Source organism: Cydia amplana, chromosome 16 (genome assembly GCF_948474715.1).
Source record: "Cydia amplana chromosome 16, ilCydAmpl1.1, whole genome shotgun sequence".
Taxonomy (NCBI): Eukaryota; Metazoa; Arthropoda; class Insecta; order Lepidoptera; family Tortricidae; genus Cydia; species Cydia amplana.
The window spans coordinates 10255692-10278898 of NC_086084.1; the positions used below are offsets into that span (position 1 = coordinate 10255692).

Sequence of the window (23207 nt, forward strand, 5' to 3'; positions counted from 1 at the left end):
ACCCCCGCCCGTAATTATTATAAAACACCATAATAAATCACCATCTGTTCGCTCCTGTTGCCACTTTCCAAATTTATCCGAATGTCCTGAGGGAGGCAATTCACGCCCTCTTCGGGCTTATTTATTTTAGGCAGCTTACGGAAATTAAATACGGTTTACCGCACTCGGGTTGTAATTTTTGCGGAGCGTGTTAGCGACGTTTTATGAAGTTCGTTAGTATATGGCTCCCAGAGAGGCATAAAGTCGCCGGTTTGAAAAACCTCGGCGCCGAGAGACGGGTTTACGAGCGCGAACAATTACCGGGCTATCATTAAGTACAGTCTGTTGTAGAAGACTTGGAGGAACTAGTATAGGAGAGCTCTCTATTTACGCAAAGTTGTTATGGATCTTGAGGTCAGATAACAGTGGTTTCCCAAAAACCTATAAGCCAAGAATACATGGCCGTGGTTTACTGGACGCTGGCGTCGTGTCTAACGATAAAACGAACCAATTTTATTTCATTTAGACATAGCATAGTGCGAGCGAGTTACCCAGGTTACCCAGCGAGTGATATCAAAAACAGATCAAATACCAGAGTAACTTTGATTCGTGGCAGTACTCTTGAATTATGCATCACTGACATCACTCTTGTACTAGTTCGTCTTTGCGTTAAATTCACTCAGCGATTAGAATAACGCTTCAGTTAGCTCAACAGCCAGTCAGTCAGCTATCCTCGCAACGCATTCCTTTCCAGCAATTACCAGAAGTATGTAGGATGTCAAATATAAATATGTAACTCGCTATCAACTTTCTGTTTATGCCCGTTTTATAGAGCCATTACCCGTGTTCTGTGCCACTTAGCGCAATACTTTCCTTTGGTATTTTCCATACCAAGTTCGAGAGGCGTTAAATAATTGCGTCCCTCAAAATGAGCTTCGTTTGCCGAGAGCTTTTAAGAGCGTAAAGTTTACTTTACCAACAGGTAGTGAGATGCAAATGAAATCCCCGGAACTTTGTTTGTCAGCGGTGGAAACAATGGCCGGGTCTGATTAGAGCCGCTTTCGGCCGCCCCCAAACGCCCACCGCCTCTCACTGTAATAACTATTCATTCCTCTATTAAATTGCCACAAATAATAAAGATAGAATGCTTGAAATATTTATCAGACCGGTTTTATACCTTTGGGTATTACATTACTGACCATTAGACAAAATGAAATATCGTTCTGGCGTGCTCGATGTAAATAATATGTATATGTTTATTTTATCTTTTGCTATTAAATCTAAGTTCGTAATTTGAAGTATTAATAACCTTGACGAGACAATACAAGATCCTTAGACTTTACAGACATACGTATAGGTAAAAGTAAATCTAGCTCAGTTAAAAACTAAGTTACAATGGCACCAAATGGAAAATTGAGTCAAAATAAGTTCAGATTTATTTATAGAATACATGCATTTATACTTATATGCTTTGAACACATTACCTTAGGTTAATTTTGTACAACGAAATTCATTCAATGCGTATTTATTACGAGTATGCCGACAATTTGTAAAACCGAGTAGCGTTGAAAAGAAAACACGGTTTCCCATTCGTCACAGCCGCTGGGCAAATTGCTCTATGCCTCGCAATGTCCCCCGTTGATTTCAAATTGCTTAGTTCCCTGATGACGGTGATTGTTTACCGAGCCCACGGTTACAAAAGAAATTCCTAGTATTTAATAACCTCGGTTCTCATTACTTCTAGCTGTAATGATCACGCTGTAAAAGGAAAGGAACTTTTCATAATTTATACGCACCGGAGGCGGCACCGGTCGACAGAGTTGAATTCTTTTTTTTTTCAAATACCAGATGCTAAATTGACGTTTTTGTATTTTTAAATAGTGTGAGTTGTGACACACACATCCGATGTTAACTGCATAACGTAAATATATCAAAACGTGTTTGTTATTACAGGGGATGAGGGGACCATGGGTAAGTAAGTCCACTGCGTAATAATCAATTGTTTGATATCGGGTACTTTTCATAATCGGATCAGTCAATACATTTTCGTACTTTCTTAAATCGGTACGAGTATGACATTGATAATAATTATTATTTTAGGGTTACACTGGTGACAATTTATGTGAGTATGATAGTTTATAATGTCATGTAACTTCCCATAATGTACCAGTTACAAAACTATTTTCCTTCCATTTCTAATAACAGATGTCATTGACAGAATTGCGTTTTTTGTGGCACCTCCCCTAAAATTCGTACGAGGGGAAGATACTGCCACCCCATACCGAGGCGATAATAATCGTCGACGGTCCTTTGAAATGCAGAGAAATGAGGCGAGCAAATAAATATTTATTTTACTGTATCAACGCGTGTGATTTTAAACCATACAGCATTATTATATTTTAGAACTAAAACTTCGTTATCAAATGAATTGTTTCTAAATTTGTTTATGTAAGGTGCATTAGGGTAACTTCGAAAGCGGAATAATTTTGAAAATGGTTAATAATAATTAATAAATAACTAGAAGCACTTCCTAATTTAGCACTTCACGCTACTGCAACGCTTACTAAGGCATCAGAGAGAACTGTTGTTACAGTAGAAAGTGCCCCTAGATAGAGTCTGTGCAGAAAGAGAAGAGTCGTGGATTGTATTGGGCCCCATACATTCCACGACTGTTCTCTTTCCGCACAGACTAGATATTCGTATTTGCTATTTTCAAAATTACCCTGCTTTCGAAGTTATCCCATTCCACTTTACTTATTGCAATATTTTTACTCTTAGTTATGAAGGATTAAAATGAAAATGATTGTGATGGTCAGTACTGACGGACACATATAGCTTGTTTTAGACACAAACTCAATGTTGTTTGAATTAGTTATATATTTCAAATAAGTCCGTTCTTAATTGAATATTTAATTAAAACAAGCAAGGTGTCAGGATCAATATGAAACGCTAAAGCAGAAACGACCAGGCGTGCATAAGCGTGAGATGTAAGCTGCGCTACGGTGCTGCGTTCGTGCGCTAGTAACAACTCACCACCTTCCGTCTCATGCCAGACGATGCCCTCCAGCGTGACCGAGGTACCCGGCTCGCATGGGCCCAGACAGTCCGGCTCCGTGATCGTGCCGACTGACGTGCCGACGCATACTTCCGCTGTGTCCTAGGAAATAGAAAAATAAAGGTCAGTTCTTGGTATCCCGAAACGAACACAACAGGATTGAGAAAATATGGCGAACGCTTCATTCCCGTATACTTAATAAGTAAAAAATAAGTCTGTGTCATTCAACAACCTGCTGAAACCGGAAAGAAACGTTTCAGCAGGTTGTTGAGTACATCTCTCACAACTCACAATGCATATCTCACATGATATAACAAGCGAACATTTTGTACGTATATTACATATTATACAATTGACAAAAGTACGAAGGACTTGTTCATCCACACAGACATTAAATCCCTACACCCTCGTATGCGAAGAAATCTGGAAAACAAGATTACGTATAAGAATAACTATCATACCGTAAACTGGGGTTGTTACTTTATTCGTAGGGCAACATTGATCAATGATCATTCATTTTTAAACTATAAGTATATAATAATATGTAGGTAATTCGTTTTTGAACGCTTACATCATATTGTTGCCCTTGCCACATTACCACATCATAAAATTCTTAAGTTCGTGTTCAAAAGTCGATGATCATATTTATGTTACCCCGCGTATGAAAGTAACCCCCCAGTTTACCGGTCCACAAGCTTTCACCTTATTTATGAATAATGAGTATAATTAGTAAAATTCAATCTCAATTAAGAGCACTCCAGTATTCAGTCAGCACAAAAACACACCAAAAGCCCGCCGCGCCGCGCCGCAGGAATGTCGGAGCATTTCCAGCGAAACGATACCAGCTTATTATCATAATGAATCTTAATAAATTAATATCGATACCTTTCAAGGCGCATTAGAGCATCGTTTAACTTGCATAATGCCTGGCATGCACATAGTTGCAGCATTTAAGAGCCAACAGGAGTGGTCATTTCTCCATACTCCTAATAGAGTATTACTAGATATAAGTAATAAACCTAATAAGATTAAATATATAATAAAAAAACAACTGAATTCCATAGTACAAGAATAATTAATAAATAAGTAAGCACATAGATATAATACATATACACATAAACATATATAAATACATAATTATAATAAATATTATTAGAACTTAAGACTAGGGAATAAGTCCCCGCTCTACCTAGTTAATAAAATCTTAAATATTAAAGATTGTAACTAGGTTTTAGAAATTGTAATTCTATTATTATTTGAAATAAACAGATTTAATAAAAAAAAAATACAAACGTACTCGACTGTTTCCTCCGTGGGTTTTGAAGCTAGAGCAATGATTTTTTCAACACAGATTAATATTGTCAATATCTGTGTCGGAGCATTTTGCTTTTCTTGATATTTTTGTTTTTTAAGGCGCTTAGAGCCCTTCAAAAATGGCCAAAATGGCCTAATTGACTATACCGCAATGAGAGGCGTGCTATTCAAAACTGATATCAATTAGTCAAAAAAGCAAAACGGTCCGACACAGATAATGTCATAATCATTTAGATTTCGAATTTTGGTTACGATTAACGATTGGTTAAGTTTTGGAGGAGGAAACAGTCGAGTACAAAACCTCGATTTTTAAGATTTTTACACAGGATTTTTCACCTTGTCCTTATCGCACTAGTTTTAGGAGCCGCTTCCGTTAGCGAGACGGGTATATTTACCTAAAATATTTAAATCTTAGCTCCTGTTGGCTCTTAACGGTCTGTGAACTAGTTCAGACTTAAATAGGCACAAATGAGTTACCTGACGTTTACGCCAGTAACAGTTATTTTAATGATGTTGTTTAATATTTAGTTTCAATTTTCTCGTCGGGGATATGATTGCGTAAGATTAAGTGCACTGATGAGGACTGTAAGACGCAATCTATTTAGTTGTAGACACAAAACTTGAAACGATGTTTTCATACTAGTAGAACAGGTAAAACTTTCAGCTTAGTGGAGTGAAAAAAGTTTACTTGTTATAAGCTCAAAAGCAAGCTTGTTATACCTAAGCGTTTTGAGGAATTAATTCCCAGCAAGCTGGAAATCGTTTTTATGCCTTAATTTGGTCCTAAATGTGTGTAATCCAAGTTTACGCAATTCCAGGACATGTAAATGTGAATTTTTATTGTATATAAATTAGGGACCACTACATAGGTCATGTAGCCTGACTCTATTTATAAATGAAGAGTTTTTCTTTTGTTGTACTTATAAACACAGCCAGCAAAATATCGTTACCATTAATGGGTCTTCAGTGGCTTCAGTTCACTCGAGTTTCCAGTTATTTAAAACCAACAGTGATACCAAAATACATAAAATGCAAAAGCCCTTATCGTCTATTTCCAGAAAAGGTTCGCAGTACTTAATGTGAGCAAGTTGGTGTAAAATCGTTACGACAGTCTGCGGTACACCAGGATTGCATAAAAGAGCGTTTACCGTGGAAACATAATCAAATGAAGCCATTTACATTCAACGCGGGCCGCTAGATGTCGCTGTCTCCCTTACGCACGTTAATGGGCTTGCAAATTGTGAAGTAAACTGCTCAATATACAAAATCCCTTGAGATACTTGTGCTGTAATTGGAAAAATAAAAATTCGACGAATAATCTATTTTTGACACTAAAGAAAAACGAGTTGCGGTGTACAGCTACATATTTAGATCTTTACTAAATATACTATAGAGATCCAAGTCTAATGCAACTAAAAGTAACATAAGACCCTTCTGTAGCGCGTAGGTTTTTATGCTCGCCTCGCGACAATTTATACACAATGGTATTGCGCTTGCATAAACATGGTCGTAAGAGTATAAAGGATTTTTAAATAGTTTTAAGGGCGTACGGCTGTGCTGTGCGAACACGCGATATAATATAACGGAACGAAATATTATGTCCCATTGTTAGCGAGATGTGAGTGACAAATCATCGGGCTTATCGTGTAGATATCATAATATGTACATGTAACTGATGTAACATTGTTACTTGTTTGTTTGTGACTTGGTATGCAAACAGCTGACTCAGCCGAGATTACAGTTTCAACCAGAGACGTATACATGAAATAAACATTTGTGTTCTTTATCATTTACATACCTAGTTTATGAATCTAAGAAATCTAGTAATATGTTACTTTAACCACCTGTAATACCTACTATTTATTAACAGCACCATCTATTTCCTAGCTGTATAAGTTATTAGGAAATAGATAACGTAAAGGTTACCCTTACGACGAGTCTATAAATCTAAAACAAAAACGTATAGAGGTTGCCAGACATTATTTATTTACTTGTCTCGACTTCATAAAACAGCAAAGTTGCGTTGTGAATTTTACACCTACGCTATAATGTACAAAAAGAAACGCTTTTAAACTTACTTTACGAGCGGCTAAATGACATGTTTTATGAGGAACACTACTTTCATGCCATCATTATTGTACTTAGGTTGAGCTAAAATGTTCAACTTTGTATGAAAATAAAGTTTTGTACAGTCAGCATCACCGAATGAAATTAGGGATCAAAAACTCTACCTAGAAATATTATTATCTAAAGTCTATTTTTTTATTCGGTAGACTGAAATGACAGTTAATAGTATGAAATGACATTTCATGTTCATACTATTAACTGTCATTTCAGTCTACGGAATAAAAAAATAGACTTTAATTCCTTGACAAAGACGAATATGTCTCAATATCACTTATGACGATTGGTTAGTCCACTGTTATTGATGACTGACTGTACCTACATATTTAGTTTTATTTAATTTGATTCGTATTTTGTTTAATTACCTATTACGCTAGTAATTAGGTACCTATTTAAAGTAGTAAGTATTTTAACTATCCACATACTTGTTTTCAAGTCCGCAGTTCTGTAACTATTATTACATAAATAGTGACTGAGATCCGACAAGCCTAGCTAATAGGCATAAGGGGAATCGCATTAGATGAGAACTTTTATCTTCGCTTTAAAAGCGCAGGCTTTTGCTTGAAGGATCATTATGTCATTAATAAGTAGTTATGATTATAGTCAGACGGTTATTAACTGGCTAGCGACCTAGCGAGTCTAGCGACGATACTCCGATTAGTGCCCGGCAGTTCAACCGCAAACATATTAATATTTCGACACGCGACGCCATTAAATCCTATATTGGTGTCGGAACGTTACAAGTTTAGCTATGGAGGGACTGTACGAGGGGAGCTATGAAACGAAGGGGTCTATCGTGCCATTCCAAACTGACTTAACTCAACTAAAAACTCATAAACATATGACTTTTTAAATAGGTTAGCGTAGCGCCGGCCAGCTGCCGCTTTATCTTGAAAAACGAACGTTCAAGCGGATAAGTTTTGCTTACATCGATCGCACTAAGAGCTACCAGGATAACAGAACAATAGAGCGTAAATCAATATATAAAATGACGGTGCACGAGTGTAATGAGCGGGCCATCGATTAAAGCGCTTCGTTTGAAGATGTCTCAAAGCGGCGCGAGCTAATTTGTAGTCACCGGCTGAACGCCGCGAAAGGAAAGCGCGACGACTGACACCGACACCCTCCTACATGCCTAATGACTTCCAACTGTTCCAACAATGTTGCTTTAGCTTTACTGCTTTATGTGTATGTCGAAACTTCAAATCACAGGAATTGGCAGCCAAGCGTCATTGCAAACGATAACAGTTCACCCGAATTACAATCTACATACATACCCTTACCCTGTGAACATACGTCATTAAAATAATCTAGGGAAATGGCACGTTTTAGTGTGCGCGTTTATGGGATCCTGGTGGATGGCGCTCCGTGCCAGGAGCAATAAATACCGGGGCGGGTCCCCGCCATCTTGTTTACCAGTTTACCACCTAGGGACGGAACATTAATTTTCTGCTATGCGGAATAAGTGGCGACAAAGAGTGTTCGCGGCGCCTAATGGCGTAGAACACATCAACATTAGGAGTTATAAGAAGGCTGCCAAGTGCAATAAGAAGAGCGGAAGAAACACCAATCCGCTAGATCCATCACGGTTTTACTGCTGTTTTGTTGCGAGACGGAAATAAATGGGTAACTCACGATACAGGAACTGAGCAACAAGAATGTTTACTTTCTTTTATACAAATGACTTACGTGTTAATTGTTTGTTATATTTAAGGTTCACGCAACTCATTTGCTTGAATCCTTTTTAATCACGCCACGCGCTTTTTTTAGGTACCTACTAAAGCTTTGTATAATAAAGAAACTCACATAAATACATAAATATATACATACAAACATGAACGCTGAAAACAATACACTCTTTTTGTTTGGGCAGTCGTGTAAAAAATACAACCTTTTAACAAAATAATCAAGAAGTAAGTTATTAAACGATAAAAGCGCTAATGCATGTTGCGCTTAATTTTTTTGCTGCAGTGTTAGGTTGTTTCAGTTGTTTGTAAGAGATGGCTTTTTATCAACAAGACACAAAGACGAAACTTCGTACGACTGTCTAATGTTAAAATCTGACTGCGAATGTTCTAGCGAAGTATACAGGCTCAAAACTCTTAGAGTTGTTTTATCTCTAGTTTAATTAGGTAATTAATTGTTCATTTCCCCGTGCCTACTTTATTAAATGTAGATTGTAGGTTTTCAATAATATTTGTGTTCGTAGCAAGAATGTTATTTAAAAAATCTCAAATTGTAAATACATATTTAAATTATAGTATTCAATTACTCCGCTCCACCGTTACTGAGCAAATTATAAAGCGGGTCCGCACAGTAACTCCGGGAAAATTAACATTTAAACGAACTTTCGCGGCTCGCTACCAATTGAAAGAAAGCTGCTTCTAATGGAATTAATTATCATTTCCGCTCCCCCTATCTGTGCTGTTATGATGTACAGATACCACTGTATTGCGTATAGATAAGCACACCTAAGTACTCGCTATGCTAATGAAATAAAGATAGACAACTAATTAACATACGCATGCCTTTTGTTTTTATGAGGTAATGTCAAACGAATGGTTCTGAAAGCTCGTGATGAAAAATTCTACATTTGCATTGACTGTGACATCGTCACATTTCACTTTTAGTGGCAGCATATGGTTTTCAATCGTCATGATCCTAAAATAGACGAAGCATTAAAAAAATTGCCAATCTCATTCCGCTAAATTAAAGGTTATACATATATGAAAAACTCCACATAAAATAATATCTTTAAAATTTGATTTATACCTCGATGTGCATTTTATTGACTTATCATGATACACAACTCGTTCCATCCGGTGCTTAACCGACATTAACAGGAGTCTACGACTTTATGCATCGCAAAGTTCGCGTTTAGTCATAAAACGGTCGTATAACGGCGTACGTGGACTGCGTATAAATAATAATTAAGGCACACAATCACAGGCTCGTACTTTTAACAAGGGGCCGGACCCTTCTCATCGCTGACAGTTTCTAATTATCTGGGTACAATTCGATTTAATGCCACGCAACTGTTTGAATATTCGTTAAAGCTTTTATACTTGAAAAATTATGTGACGGGTATTTGTCATAATCATAATGTCAATTGATATTGTCGCGAGTAAAGTGGCTTGTGACAGTTGTGGCAAGGCTTAGGGCTCGGGTTTTATTGACCTTGAGTGGCTCGGCGATGACTTGGCAATGAAAATTCATTTTGGATTTAGTTTCGTTTGCCGAGGCCGACTTTTACGAGTATAATAATGAGTAATTACAGTAAAACTCTTTACATGGCGTAATAAAATATATCTTGAGCGATAAAAGCGTTTAAAACTAGGTATATGTAAGTATATGAAAATCCTAAAGGGTCCGTGGAAAATCAAGATTTAGGTGCGGAAATTTTATTAAATGTTATGTTATGTAGTGTTGCTCTCTTCTTTTTGACACGAATAAACGCTTTCTGTTCTATTCTACTCTGAATATGACCGTACTTACTAAGCGGGTTTTCCTGTATAACTGTATAAAGTTCTCCTTGAGTGACGAGAAAAGCGAAGAGTTTTAGTACCTATATTTGTGCAACTTCGGCAAATCCATGTAGATTGATGGATTTCTGCCGGGTGAGGTGTCATTAGATTTAGTATTATCTTAGTACTCTCAGCAGTAAAAAGTGGTAAGGCTAAAAAATAATTAATTAAAAATTAAAAAAACACGACTGCAGTTTAATTAAGCGAACTGAAAAGCTAAAAATAATTTTAGTTATATTAGTTACTCAACTTAATTAATGTAAATTAGAATATAAGTGTTCAGACAGGGTCATAAACAGCAAATGCAAAAGTTTAAGCTCGTTTAGGATCGTGACTGTACCTGTATATTTTATTTTGATTGCAGTCGGGGACCTTGATGTATTAAAATTTTCCCATTTAAAAGGTCCCCGACTGCAATCAAAATAAAATATACAGGTACAGTCACGATCCTAAACGAGCCTAAACTTTTGCATTTGCTGTTTATGACCCTGTCTGAACACTTATATTCTAATTTACATTAATTAAGTTGAGTAACTAATATAACTAAAATTATTTTTAGCTTTTCAGTTCGCTTAATTAAACTGCAGTCGTGTTTTTTTAATTTTTAATTAATTATTTTTATTTTATACATTTTAGTGATCATACAAACTAACGGTTATGTAGCATAATTTCTAAAATCAAATTTCCTAAGTACGAAATTCCTAAAGACAGAACATCGAAAATCAAAATGTCTAATATACGAAATTCCTAAAGATACAGGTCCTACAGTTAATCAACCTACTATTTAAATGTCTAAAATACAATACTGCTAGTGCACGAAAATACTAACGATCTTTTTCCTACGTTCAGTTGACCTAAGTTTAAAATGTATAAACTGCGAAATTTCTAAGACATTTGTCCTACGTTTAGCTGACCTTAGCTTAAAGAGTCAAACGTACGCAACTTTATTTTCAAAAAACTTCCTTTACAACTTAACTAGACGGAGCCCCGCTTCGCAGGGCTCCTAATTCTGGGTGGTTTGCCCTTCGGGCATCTGAAGCTACCTAACGAACCTAACCTACCTACCTCCCTACGCTTTTCCCCCAAAGTGTACTGTTTTCACGGACGTCACACTAAACTAAATCAATAGGTAGATAGGTTAGGTTCGTTAGGTAGCTACGCGGGGCTCCGTCAACTTAGGGTAAGAAGGAAATGTTCTCGGAAATATTGATTTTCAATATATCGTCATTAGGCTTTTTGAACGTAGCTATTTTGAGCACTAGACATATTGACTTTCAAAGTATTGTCCTTAGGTATTGTGTACAAAGGAATATTGATTTTCGAAAATGAGATCGTTCGATTAAAACTGTATTAGGACATGCGTCTTTAGGAATTTCGTATATTAGACATTTTGATTTTCGATGTTCTGTTTTAGGAATTTCGTACTTAGGAAATGTGAGTTTAGAAATTATGCTATACTCAGAATTGCATGTACCTAATGCTGGTACAGATGGCGCTGATTTATTCGGATCTAAAGTAACACTCATGGAGGTTTATTTACGTGATTACCTCCTCATCAGTTAATCAACCGATTTGAGCGAAAGTTGTGGCATCTGATAGATATTACTGCGATTTAGGTTAATAGTAAAAACATAAAATATGTGGGCTTATAGCGAGCTGTAAAAGTTCCTTCGACCCTTTGTGGAGCTTGGTCTTCGGCCTTTATCATTTAGATACTTATAATATTATTTCTGTGTTTGAAGAACTAGTAAGCATGGACGCGAGCTTACGTGGAAACGATCCTCTCTTGGACGCTTCGAGCCATCGGCCCCTAATTGGAGCTTTGGCCTTCGGCCTTTGCAATTAAGAAACTTGGGGAAGTTCCAAAAAGCACGCACCTGGCTTACGCTCCGGGCCTTACGGCCCTACGCGGAGCTCGACGCACCTGCCTTACGCTCCAGTCCTTCGGCCCTGCGAGGAGCTCGGCTTTCGGCCTTTGCAATTAGAATACTTGGGGATTTTGTATAAAGCGCGCACCGGGTCTGTCTTACGCTCCGGGCCTTCGTGTACCCATGAAGCTCGGCCTTTGGCCTTTGAAAAAATTTAGATTTTACAAAAAAAATTGGTTATTAATGACACTTTCACACTTTTTTCTGTCAAAGTCGGTGCAGTTAGCTTAGACGGATTCTACAATCGTATCGATTAATAAATATAAGTTATTTGTACACATTTCGATTCCATTAGCGCAATTTGGAATGTAGGTATTGGCGGCTTTTAAAACATGTGTTAAAAACTTTAAGTAGTATAATGTAATATGTACTATATTATGTTTTTTTATGATCGGCGGTCAAAACCTTCCTTTTAATATCCAATTCAATAAGAATATTTGGTTTCATGGGATTTGCTTTTCTTAACATATTTTGAAAATTCTTACTTTCCTAAAATTAGATTTAAACCAACATGTTGCATATATATTATTACTCGTCTTTCAAAGCTCTACATTTTGATACCCTACTCGATAGGTTTGCAAGATATTTTTTTCTTAAGGTTGCGTAATTTGGCGTATTAAGTCCGCCATATCGATTTTGTAATGACGTCACATAGCCTATTAGTCATGCTTGTTATGAAAAAAAAGCTGCACTTTTGGAGGAAAGCAAGCCGCTTTGCACGATGATAGTGGAGGCCCATTAAAACATTTTTTTTCGAGGAACCCGTAATTTCGTCCCTTAGAGGCCGAGGTGAAACGAGGTCTGTTAAAAAAAGAAAAAAAATCCTACAAGTTTCACGGATCATCCAATTTCGTTAAATTTGGTGTCAATTGAAAGAAAATTACATTCTTAATTATAAAAAAAAAAAAAAAAAATTATTAAAGAAAAATAGTGTGAAAAGATTGAAAACCTATTTTTTCCTTTTACGGTTTATTTGTGCAAATAGTGTCTTCCACATTGAATAATGTTTAGAAAAAAGTACTGTACCATAAAATTAAACACATTTTTCATCATATACTGAAAACCGCATCAAAATCGGTTAAGCAGTTTATGAGATCCATGTTTCAGAAGTTGGCTTAGTTTTATTTATTTATTTTATAGACCAAGAAGCATGTAAATCATAGTAAATTTTAAGTATTTTGTGGGTATTTACTTTATTTATTTTAAAAATATGTGTATATATTCACAAAAAACTGGACAAGTGCTAGTCGGACTCGCGCACGAAAGGTTCCGTACCATTACGCAAAAAACGGCAAAAAATGTACGTTTGTTGTATGGGAGCCCCACTTAAATATTTATTTTATTCTATTTTTAGTATTTGTTGTTATAGCGCAACAGATATACATCATCTGTGAAAATTTCAACTGCCTAGCTATCACGGTTCATGAGATACAGTCGGATGTTTACCAGTTCTGTTCCGTTTGGACAGACGGACGGACGGACAGACAGCGGAGTCTTAGTAATAGGGTCCCGTTTTTACCCTTTGAGTACGGAACCCTGAAAAGGTCTATTCGCCTTCATTCGTACTTAGCTCACCTGGTACGCTGCACGCAACGTATGTTTGTGAAGTGCAGCTTGAGTTGAGGGAAGGTTAGTTACAAGTTTGTTCTTTAAGTACTGTAAAAAACCGTTCTGTGCTCTGCATGTGCATAATACAATTTAATAAAATGGTTTCCAGGGAACCAAATAAGCTTACTTAGGTATAAGCTTACTTAGGTATAAAGGCAGGAGGTACTTCAGAATGCTACTGGACGCTGGACGTGTTGGAGTCTCAGGGCCTAAATAGTGCTGACGGAAAAAGGCCAGATTGTTTGACACTGCTGAAAACGCAGCCCCGTTTGGGATGCGACGTGTGTAAGCACACTTGCCCCTTCACACCTACCACAGGGCGCGTCGGAGCAGCCGCCGAAAATACAGCAAAACTTAAACGAGCGAAATATTCTAATTCTAATTTGGAGCCTGCCTACGAATTTGTACATAGGTACCAGTAGCCGTAGAGACCAGCGGCTCTTAGTGTGCTGAGGCAAAAAAAAACTATCAATAAATTAAGACAATGATGCTTACGTGAAAAAAGGGGCGACCCCAGGTCCGACGCATATTTAGTGTAAGACACGTCGTTAGCCACACAGCGAAGCAACGCGAGCAGCGTTATAGGCACAAGCTCATCGGAACCATCTACCGCAAAAGTACTGCAAGTTCCCGGCCCTAATTCTGCATCCAAAAAGGAGTCGAACAGGATGATCGACCCACTATCTCCAAAGCTGTTTACCTCTTGCCTACAGGAAATCGTCCAGAAGCTGGTGGCTAAAAGGGAAACAATGGGCATTGACGTCGGCGAAATAAGGTTGAAAAACCTGCGTTCTTCCGACGGCATAGTCTTGTTTCCCCACACTGCACCTCATTTAGACAAAATGTTAGACCTTAGACCAGCAAGTCTTGAAGTCGGATTCGAAATGAACAGGACAAAAACCCAGTTAATGGTCAATGGAGTGAAACGTAGGGTCACGGTAGATGGGCAGGATATACAATTTTGTTGACGAATACACCTGCATGGGCCAGATAGAATCATTCGATAATATGCAGTCCAAGGAAATCGATCGACGCATCGAAAACGCCTGGAAGACCTTCTGGTCCACGAAGGGCCATCTTCCACTGGCATCAAAACACAAACACTTCAACATAATATATAATGGACCAACAAAGTTTTGCTGCCTGAACCCCTATATTTAAAAATACAGATTATTGCCTATATTGTACTTTAGTTACTCACCAGTTAGGTTATGTATATTTATATATAATATAATTTTGATATATATTTATTTATAATAGTATTAAATATTATTTGTTCCCGTCGTCCACAACGTGTCCTGCACTGCATGCTGTCCCGCACACTCCGCTGGCTCCACAGAAAACCAGCGCCGTTGGCCACGCTAGTCGTGCCAGCTGCATTGCTGAGTGGAGACCATTTCGGCTTCACATCTCTATACTATATCCGCTGATTTGTTTATCTTTGCCTTGTATCTGCAATATGTGTTTTGTTTGTATTGATGTGTTGTCTGAATAAATGATTTCTATTCTATTCTATTCTATTCTAACATGTGTATCCTTACTTATCCTAACAACCTACAGCGCATAAACTTGGTCATTAACAGAAGCCCAATAATAGTCCCAACTCAAGAATATGACAGTACTAAAAATCGCCATTTAATAAAACTTAGCCAAATTTGAAAACTTGAATCTCATAAACGGCTTAACCGATTTTGATGTGGTTTTCAATATACGATAAGAAATATGTTTGCTTTTATCATTTAGTGCTTTTTGTAGACTTTTTTCTATATGGAACACACTATTTGCAAAAATAAAGTGTAAAAGGAAAAAATAAGTTTTCAATTTTTTATACATTATTTTTGTATTGACATATTTTGTTTTATTTTTTTTTACGATAAAGAAAGTCATTTTCTTACAATTGATACCAAATTTAACGAAATCGGATGATCTGTAAAATTTGTAGGATTTTTTTTCTGTTTATAACAGACCTCGCTTCACCTCGGCTCCTAAGGGACGAAATTACCGGTTCTTCGAAAATAATCGTTTTATTGAGCCTCCACTATCATCGTGCAAAGCGGCTTGCTTTCCTCTCAAAATGCAGCTTTCGGGCAAAAAAGCTTCATAACCAGTAAGACTATATGTCACCCGGGATGACGTAAGGATTCTAACGATATATCATACATCTAAATCGGTTGAGGCATTCTGAAGTTATCGTGGAATAAAGAAACTCACATAAATACATAAATATATACATACAAACATGAACGCTGAAAACAATACACTCTTTTTGTTTGGGCAGTCGTGTAAAAATAATACGTTACTAAAGTTTATATGTAGTAGTACTTACATATCACATAATTAATTACCTTAATAATACTCGTCACCTCAATACATCCACTCAGTGCAGTAATCTTATGAAAGCATTATACATCTCAGAATAATAACCAACAGCCGCTGTATTATTAAGCCAAAAAGGTAATAAAAAATCCTTTACGCTTGAAATGGCTTTCAGATCAGATAAAGTTAATCTACGATCCCGATATAATCAACAACTTCATACAATGGGAGTAATATCGTACGAAGAATGATGCTCGGTGGATTTTATAATGACCATTATAGTGCATTGTTCGCATTTTATAAATGTTCTGGCCATTAAAAAGCTACTATACGACTGTTACAGGTTACAGTACTCGTAGTTGTCACAGATTACGGTATTTACGAGTATGAGCTAGTACGTAAATACCGTAATCTGTGATACTACACATGGTATGTATTTTAATTAAACTACAAGATTAGACTCTAAATCATATTTGATCTCCAAGACAATTACAAATAAAATGCGTCATTCATCACGAAGGATCCAAAATATGAACGGACTGATTTTTAAAGGTCTGACGTTAAAAACTTTTAGTGTCAAAGTTAAAGTACTCTTTTTAACATAGCTTCATGATTTAATTAGTTAAAACATCCTCGCGTCCCCGCGGTCTCTCTAGTTTTATATTATTTTAACACCGAAAGAGTCGTAAAACAATTTTATGTCAGTCTGCTAAAAACAAGTCCATCGCGACGCCAGCTAAAAAAGATTAATTATAAATAACCTCCAGCCATATCCTGGAGCCCTGGTAATTAAAATTGAAATAACTGAAACGAATTTCAAGTTTTCAATTAAAAGTGGAAGACTTGGTTTTAATACCAGCTTTTACAGCTTGATTTGAAACGTGTTTTGGATTAATAAAATAAGCCATTTGGTCTTCAAGTCTGACAGCTGCACTCCATCACGAATTAACTACCCCTATAAATACCAATACACGTCCAAATGATGTTCACTCAGGCGAAATAGTCTCAATTAAACCCTTTTATAAACTCTTAACCTGCCATCCTTTGAGAATTAAGCATCTTTCAAACTTAATTCAGTATTCTTAATTACAAAGGAGCTCATTGTACTTGTAAGCACATTATCGCTGTAGGTATTCATTTTATAATGAAAGAAAAACCGTTGCCTCAAAATGTTTGCTCGTATACCGTAAATTACTTTTTTACGTCGCCTATAAAACCTCCAGTTTGTATAACAGGCGGAAAACATTTAAAGCTCGCCATTTCTGTAATCACAAAGTCCCAGTTCCGAATATACCGACAAACCCACAAAGCGTAGGTAAAATATCCATTTTAGTTGCACAAAAGCCAGCTAGTGAAATTGTACGCTATCCGAGAGATGGGAGAATCAATAGTGCCAACCTCGGCACACTTTTCATATGTTATTGAATTGAATATTCCGACCATATATACGGCGCACAAAAGGCGGTTACGAGAGCCATAAAGCGGATAATGGCTTCAAATATCTGTTTTTACACGCACTTTAAAATAAAGCGCTGTTTTATATCCCTGTGAAACTTTACACGCCCAAGTTTTAGCTAGTCAAAGAGATGTGAAAATAAATAAAAACACAGCTAATAAATATCATGATTGCAGACGAAGCCGGTGCATAAAGTCAGCTTTGCGCCCGGGGCAGTAAATATCTACATAATGCGCTTTACCCGAGCGGATTACCATATTAGCACCTACACGTTTATCGGACAAAAACACTTTATAGCCGTACCAACTAACTAGGTAATAAAACTAGGATCCTATTAGTATACTGTGAATAAATAATGTCAAAGTGTTGACATTATTCATCCGGATTATTCAGAGAACGAATTAGAAATTCGTTGAGTATAAAAGGAGCTTTAATGTATTTTGAGAGATTATACGCCTCCGTCTTTTACTAATAAATCAATCATTCATTTTGAGTGCGTCTAATGGCCGTAGTAATAACTTTCCGACGTGAATATCGAATTCCCAATCATCTTAGAAAATATCTGAGTTTAACATAAATGAATGAGCATTTTTCGTAGAGCAGAGAAAAGAAATGAAACGTTGTATCGCTTTGTGTTGGCACTGAAAGGAGTAAAGTGTAAAGCTAAGAACGCCACTCGCTAAACTGAATGCGCGCGTGCTCCGCTGTGACACGGTGAAATTGCCTCGAAACTGGAACTGGACTGCCTTTGTCATCCCGATGCGTATAAACCTGGTATATACCTACTGATACATTTTGTTGCAAATTTACCTACACCTTGTTTCAAATAAAATACATTTCAATTTCGAGATCGTAAATATAATTTGCGTGAATGCCTACAATAATTATTTTCTTTTTCAAGAGAAGTTTTATTGCTTCTTTATTATTATTTTTTTTGTGAAAATTTACTCATCGACGTGGTAGATATGGTGAAAATTGCCTTTGAAACTGGATCGCCTTTGTCATCTCTACGCCTACAAAAGCTTGGTATAGCCTTGATTGCTGGGATACCTCAACCAGTTTTACCTGCTATCTGTTCGAATACTTAATAGGTAAAGGATCGAATATAGTCGATTTAAAGAAAGATTAATTCTCTTCAAATAGATAAAGCTTAAATAAGGAATGTCCTCAATGAGTTATTTTGCAGAAGTCAAATCATTGTGAATCCATTTCGCAGTAATCACTTGAGAGCGAAAGAACTTTTATGAATAATTTATGCTACTCCAGCATTTTCTGAGTAATATTTCTAGAAATGCCACCGTTAGGAAAATCTTGGGTTGTTCATATCGGTCCATAAATAATGTCACAGATTGGATTTATTTTCTTGATATTTCTTATAAAATAAACAAATTGCAAACAAAAACGATATAAGTAGAAACTACAAATCATAGCGAATAAATAAAACGCCGTGTTAACATATTCACTTTACTTATATGCGCATTAATTACGTGCAACGGAAGTTCTTAAGAGTTCATAAAATAGACTAATCTTATATATTTCAATTCGAGACACGAAAATCATTTAACTCGCTCTATTAGCATTTTAACACAGACATTTATCTTATAGGCGATACTATATTCATGTATTCAATTTTAATCTGTGATTTGTGTTTAATCCGGGCCGGTTCTCGAAAAACCAATTAAATTAAATAGCACGAGATATGAAGCAATAAAAAGAGGAACGATTACCTGAGGTTAATGGGTTATAAAAAATATACGCGATCCGTGTAGCCGACATAGGGTTCATTTTAATAATTATCTTATTAAACCTATCGAGTAGGAAGCTATTTATTCCGCATACGTCCTGTTTTATTATCGGTTTAACTCGGTGGAAACGTCGTCCAATTATTCCAAAATAATTGGTTTGTAATTGAAATAGTGAAGAGATGCGATTTCATTAATTAGTGAGGCAATCCGCGCCCCGCATGCCGAGTGCTCGCATCGCGAGCGGCAGTTTTAATTTGCGTAAACAGTTAAATCAACACCGGGCTAAACAGCGCAGCAAACGCGTTTCGAAAACATCGTAATTTTCTTTTAGAGCCATTTAATTTAAGCACAGTGCACAGCGAGAGCATAATCTGATTTATATCTCTAGGCCGTATTTCTTCTTTATTCCCTTTTCCACACTATTCCGACGCAATTTGTTGAAAAACACGCAGATTCAGTTACGTGTGTTTGCTGGCTGAAAACAAAACGACCTCAGGCTCGTAAAGATTTATAGTCTTCTTTATTCCGCTCGGGGTCTCTTCGAGAAGCTATCGAGTGTCTTTTATGGATTACCGCAGGTTTGTTTTGATGGATTCTTTCGCGGAAGTCTGATTCGAAAACAGTATAATGACACGGAATTAAGTTGATCAGGTATAACACCGGAAAGTCGAATCGGGCGTTGCGAGGGCGCCGTGAGCGGTGCCGGTCCGGCACAGGCCGGGTGCTCGGACTCCGGCCCGGCACGGCGACACAACGTGTTATTTATCCCCCTCCTAACGCTCTTTACGGGCACAATATCGACGCTCGATTTTATCCCGCCCCGGGGAGAGATAAAAGAAGCTTAGCGTCTGACGCCTTTGTGTCTGTATTTCTTCGCGGCGCCCGCAAATAAAACTATCAAATTAAATAGCAGAGAAGAATATTAATATAGAAATCGCTGAGAAAATTTGTTATTTTAAAGCCGTGCCCGCAATGTAAATAAATATTCATGATCTGCGAGTCATATTATTTCTCGAGACGGGCGGGGAGGCCGTGTTAATGAAACAAGATGCTAACTCGGAGGAGTTTACTCTGAAATTATTCTGGCCGCTTCGCTCCCCGTGTCTTTGTGTCGTAGATATTATTTCAAATAATTTTTAATTGAGTAAAAGCAAGCGAAAAACACGAGAAAGGCTCTTTGAGTTAATTACATTCTCAGTGTTCTAAAAGCTTTTTGGAACGTAGACAACAGGGTTCGTTTTATAGCTACTTACCTACACAGAAGCGTAAAAAGTTGAATGAAAAAGTTGCTTTTTGCTACATTTTCTCTGAAATACATTAAAATAGAATGAAACGTGGAAAGTATAATACAAAACTAATCTAGCTTTTTAGCCGCGCCAATGTTAGGTCAGTCTGAACAATTTTCACCTCTTTCTCATTGAAATTCACCATTCATCCGAACAACAAAGGGTTTGGGGTTCGTTGCCGAAACGTCAATTGTGAAGAGGGTACACGGTACACTACACCAGTAGCGCAGAGATACGCGCTGGTCTACTATCTCCCATAGATAGAGCATTATGAAGTTTACGAAGACTTATCTTTGCCACAATGCATTTCCTAATTACCGCGAGAACCCATGTTTTTATATCGCATCGACGGCACAGTTCACTAAAATTGACGCAACGCGCTCTTAGTCTATTTGTATTGGAGCGCCGAGTGTTTGTAAAACGCGAGTCATCTTATTTACTATCTAGTGGACAAATAATCCGTGCCTGGACACGACACCGGGCAATGACAAGACAATAAATACTCGCAAGGTGCGTGCCATACCCGCCAGCCCCTGAATAATGCATAAGCCGCCCATGTTTTAAAAAGTTAACAAGGTATTCCGAGTTTCCCGTTGTTCCATTTGATACAGAGAAAAACAAATTGCTTCTACTCGAGCAGCAACATGAATGCAAAATATGATTTATTCATGCAAGATTTTTCCAAGGGAAAATTTAAAACGCTGAACGAGGCTTTCAGAAGTTACGGCGAGTTGCTTAAGTTACGAAGCACCTTAGGAAGAACAATTAAGTGTAGTGGGATAATCTTGGACGTGGTACATCGGAAGTTTCTCTCGGGGGCGGGCGACTGTCGTAAATCAAAAGTTAGCATGGGCGATTTAGGAATTTAATAATGACCATAAATTGATGTGCCTTTAAATTTGGACGTTCGTATCTACTTGGCTAGACTGTCTACAGCTACATATCACATGATCAGACGTACGGAATCTTGAACTTATTAAGGGTTCCGTACGCCTTTCAGTCCCTCCGTCGATCTGTCAACGAGCTGTATCTATTACTAATCAACCACAGTTTATACGGAACGTCTTGTCCCATACTTGTATTTCCTAATTCTATTTCAATGTCCTTACTTGGCGCAGAGCAGCCGATAACAGCATTACGCGGCCCTCGCGCTAATTCGCACGCGAACTTCCTACACGCCACTCCGACGCGTTAATGCTCTCCTAGTACATTTGTTATTTACTCTTGTTACTTAATTGTGCTTCCATCACATCATTGTTACTCGCATTGGAAAACAAGAAAAACAATTAGGTGTTGTGTAGAGAAGAAAATACGAGTGACGACTTTTAACTAGCTTTTAACTCGTTCACAGCGATAAAAAGATTTAAAAGACTGTCATGCTTCTCACGAGTCAGTAACAAATGGAGTCAAAGATTAATAATTATAAACAAATGTAATAAAGTAATAGCAGGCCGGGTATCATGAAACGTTTACGACAATATTAAATCGTAATGGATTAACTTGATCGCAGCCGCTTTAACGAGCGCCCCGAGTCAACTTCCTCAATAAAATACTCATTTAATAATGAAGCCGGAATAATTGTAGTTTAAAGATCCGATTGTGGCATTACCTGTCTGCGCGCAGCTACCATAACTACGTAATTATATAGAAAAAGTTTTAGTATAGAATAAAATACATACGGTTGTAAGAATGGGCATTAATTCTATTTTTGACGGCTCGTGACTTCACTGTACATTTCCTAATTTTAGCGGATGAGACTCTTTAAAAGTATAGATACACAGTTTTTAATAATAGCAATACAAACATTGATAAGCCTCTAGATCAGTGGTTCCTAACCTTTTCAGTCCGGTTACCCCTATGACTAACTAGGGAACCTGATTTTACCCCTCCTCCCAATGGTACCTAATAAAAAAATAAAACGTGTACGTTTGTTGTATTGTTATATTAGGTTAGCTTATTACCTCCGTAAAATACCAGTTTTACCCCCACGGGGGTAATTACCTCCAGGTTAGGAACCACTGCTCTAGATGTAAAACAATTAGGTACTTTGGTACATATTTTTAAACGCATACCATATTAACTGTTCGACTGTCGCATTTCGGGGATCGGAGGCAAATTATTTCCAAAGAAAGAAAAAGCTCAGGCAACACCAACAAGAAGATTTGTATTATATTTGATACATAATTACGCGTGAAACTTGTGGACGATATTTGCAGACGGGTCATAGTTGAATGATTTTACGGAACTGTAACTACAGATACGTCTCTATTTGTATAACATAAAGGGTGTTAGAGGGTGGCAGTTGGCAGATTATTTAGGCGTGTAGCGTGTGGCTGTCAGCTAATATTGATTCTGACTTTGCCTACCCGGATTCGAACCGAGAGGTAATAAAAACTGATTATTGAATGCATTACCTTGTCACTTGCCACCATGTGCACTGTTTATTATAGTTGAATTATATTTCATTTTATTCCAGATATACAAATATGTAATACACGAATTCATTTTATGCTTCATTTTTAACGTAAATTATTTTAGGTACACCATATAGAGAGGAGAAGAGCACTCAGGTTTTATAGCAATAAATACCTATAAGTAGATAAGTGAAGGCAAATATTTCATGCCCATGCATCTACGCGTATGTTTGAGCTCGATTCAGTTTTATTTGGAATGCACCGAGATTTACGATATCACGATAAATCGTGGCCACGTTTCCACAAAATAATTCTCCTAATGTTTAGATATCACTCGTATATCACTTTGATATCATTATTCAGAGAGACATGGAGCAGTGCGCATTAATTTAATAATACATTAACATGATCACGAGTAGCTAAGCTAGAGCTAGTGTACTAGTGTTGAGTCGCTCACT

At 37.2% G+C, this 23207-nt stretch overlaps 1 protein-coding gene across 3 annotated transcripts in view; it reads right to left on the reverse strand.

Moving 5' to 3' along the window:
* LOC134654952 (zinc finger protein 608-like) overlaps positions 1-23207 on the reverse strand; it is a 152059-nt gene that overhangs the window by 34972 nt on the left and 93880 nt on the right. For all 3 annotated transcript variants that reach the window (XM_063510384.1, XM_063510382.1, XM_063510383.1), the window contains exon 4: positions 3013-3136. In XM_063510384.1, the coding sequence (XP_063366454.1) occupies positions 3013-3136 (124 nt within the window). The remainder of the gene's footprint in view (positions 1-3012; positions 3137-23207) is intronic.